We start from the raw sequence: 2,788 nt of genomic DNA on the forward strand, positions 1-2,788 counted from the left end.
GCAACCTCCTGATCCGCCCTGCTCTGTGCATGACGGGGCGGCGCCCCAACTCCCCAATCGGCCCTGCTCTGAGCCTGACCAGGGGCTGCACTTAGGGATTGGGCCTGCCCTCTGCCACCCGGGAGCAGGCCTAAGCCAGCATGTCGTTATCTCCCGAGGGGTCTCAGACTGCGAGAGGGCACAGGCCGGGCTGGGGAACCCCCCGCCCCCCCGAGCGCACAAATTTTTGTGCACCGGGCCTCTAGTTATATTATAACAGCAAAATAATCATGCTTACGTCTTTAGAGGGCTTTGGTTTATATAGCCCTCCAAGACCTACTCTCTCACTTGACTCCCAAAACCATCCGATGATAAGACAATATTTATCAAAGTCACTTCCATTTTACATGTCAGAACAGAGGCTCATCCAACTGAGCCACACTGGCCAGGGCATAAATAGCATTTTTCTAACTTACCTGTCTCAGCTATACATTTAGAAAGAGAAAACAAAAGAGATAGTGAACACATCTTCTTCTGTAAGCAGTTGGCATCCCTAACTTCTGTTTTCAAGCTAACTCAAGAAATTGAAGCAAAAAGGTCTTACATAGACAAGTTCTGCCTGAAAAAGTTCTCCCATGTATTAGGGTAAAACCAAAGGGTATCTACTGTGGCAGCTCTCTGATCAAGTCACCTCTTAACCTCAGCTGCACACATTCTCACCTTTGGGAAAGCAACTGTTCCATATCAATTCCTTCTCGTTGTTGATATTCCCTGAGAAGACTATGCGCATGATCTAGACTGACAACGTCTCTGTAATCATCCTCATCTACCACAGAGATGTAGTGGGGCAGGAACTGTGGCACCACAGAAGACAAGGCCATCCCTTCCCCAGGAGGCACAGGAAGAGCAGCATTCGTGTGAGTTTCCTGAAGGTGGAGGTCTTGGAGCTGGGCAGTCCAGTCTATGTCCTTGGCACTGTTCGAATCATTTCCAAAACCCAAGGTAAGCTGTGGTGAAGGCGCCTCCTCATTGTCACCTCCCCAGTCATCCGCACCTTCACACCAATCCTCAGCTGCAAGGCCATTTTCCTGTTTCTGGAAGAACATCCAGTGAATGAGGTCCAAGCACACGTGGGTGATCTCACCTATTCCCCTGGCTTCAGCCACTCATCCCTTCACCTCCCGGAGGGAGGCTTCACACAGCCACTTCCCTTCTAGCACAATCTGATTCACTTCATGGACCCCATTTACTCAAAAGCATGTTGGAGGTGGCAGATAGTGTCTTTCCTCTTTAGGGGCAGTATGGCAGATGCAGTACAGTGCCTTGTTCAACCACCTGTTCCAAACTCTTTCAGTTGTGCTTCATGTATTGCAGAATCTAGCAGAAAAGAATTACATTTCCCAGACTCCTTAGCAGCTAGGGGTCCAAATATGATCAGGGGTCTGCTAATCAGGTCCACCAGAGAGAAAGACAAACTTGAGAGGCCATGAAGCAAAAGTCTGCATATGGAGAGAGAGCATGGCTCTGGAGTCAACAGTTCTGACCAGGGCAACTACCAGTTCACGAGCCCACACCTCAGCTTCCTGACTGCAGCAGAGGTAGCCTAGCAGCTCCCTCACAGACCAGTTCTGAGGTGTCATTCTGGAGGTCATTCCTGGAGTTGCCTTCTCCAGCCTGTCCAGTAGGTTAGCAAAAATCTAATTTTAAGTCTCACCTTTAAAAAGTCAAATTGCTTGTCTATTATCTGCAATTGAACCCTGCAAATATAGGCAGACACCACGGTCATCTTTTTATCCCCAGTATTGCTAGTATTGTGCTTGGCACATATTAAGAACTCTCTCTCTCTCTCTCTCTCTCTATATATATAGCAACATTTATAGGCAAAGGGAGGCTGAATTTTGTTCTGCTGCTACCAATTTGCCTGACTTTTAGATTAAATTCAGAGTTTGTCTTATTAAATGAGTTATATACATATATACATATCACAGTAAGAATATTTACTATAAACACATATATGTATTACATACAACCATGCATATGTATATACTCATACTTTTTCCCAAACAAAAAAATCAGTAAGCTATGTGCCTCAAGACCTTCAGTGTATATTAAAAGAAACAACTAGCCCTGACTGGTTTGGCTCAGTGGCTAGAGCGTCGGCTTGCCGACTGAAGGGTCCCAGGTTCGATTTCAGTCAAGGGCATGTACCTTGGTTTCAGGGCACATCCCCACTAGGGGGTGTGCAGGAGGCAGCTGATCGATGTTTCTCTCTCATGGATGTTTCTAACTCTCTATCCCTCTCCCTCTCCCTTCCTCTCTGTAAAAAAATCAATAAAATATATTTCAAAAAAAGAAACAACTAACAAAACCTTAAGGAAATAGCATTTTATGGTTCAGAAAAGAACAAACAACATTCCAAATGCCCCTAGCCGGTTTGGCTCAGTGGATAGAGCATTGGCCTGTGGACTGAAGGGTCCCGGGTTCCATTCCAGTCAAGGGCACATGCCCGGGTTGCAGGCTCGATCCCCAGTAGGAGGCATGCAGGAGGTAGCCGATCAATGATTCTCTCTCATCATTGATGTTTCTATCTCCCTTCTGAAATCAATAAACATATATTAAAAAAAGAACACGGCTTAAAGTTTGTCTTAAACGATATTCTATAAAATACCCTGAAGTCACAGCAAATCCTAACATGCACAACCGCTTTACCTGAGTGTCCGGCACTTCTTTCTCTCGCATCTGCAGGAACTGGGAGCGGAACACCTGCCAGCTTCAGGGTAAAGATAACTGCGGTGAGGGCCCCACTCCC

General features: G+C 46.4%; 1 protein-coding gene across 2 annotated transcripts in view; it reads right to left on the minus strand.

Annotated features, from left to right (window-relative positions):
* The window catches only part of PDCD2L (programmed cell death 2-like), a 21,638-nt gene extending 18,856 nt beyond the window's left edge, over positions 1 to 2,782 (minus strand). Inside the window, exons 1-2 of one of the 2 annotated variants that reach the window (XM_014536614.1) lie at positions 2,689 to 2,782; positions 700 to 1,073 (exon numbers count right to left, since the gene is read on the minus strand). In XM_014536614.1, the coding sequence (XP_014392100.1) occupies positions 700 to 1,073; positions 2,689 to 2,718 (404 nt within the window). In that variant the 5' untranslated portion in view covers positions 2,719 to 2,782. Of the gene's footprint in view, positions 1 to 699; positions 1,074 to 1,693; positions 1,830 to 2,688 lie in introns of those variants that run through there. The other variant, XM_014536613.1, reaches the window with a different exon arrangement.
* Positions 2,783 to 2,788: the final 6 nt, after the last annotated feature.

Source organism: Myotis brandtii, unplaced genomic scaffold (genome assembly GCF_000412655.1).
Source record: "Myotis brandtii unplaced genomic scaffold, ASM41265v1 scaffold165, whole genome shotgun sequence".
NCBI classification, from domain to species: Eukaryota; Metazoa; Chordata; class Mammalia; order Chiroptera; family Vespertilionidae; genus Myotis; species Myotis brandtii.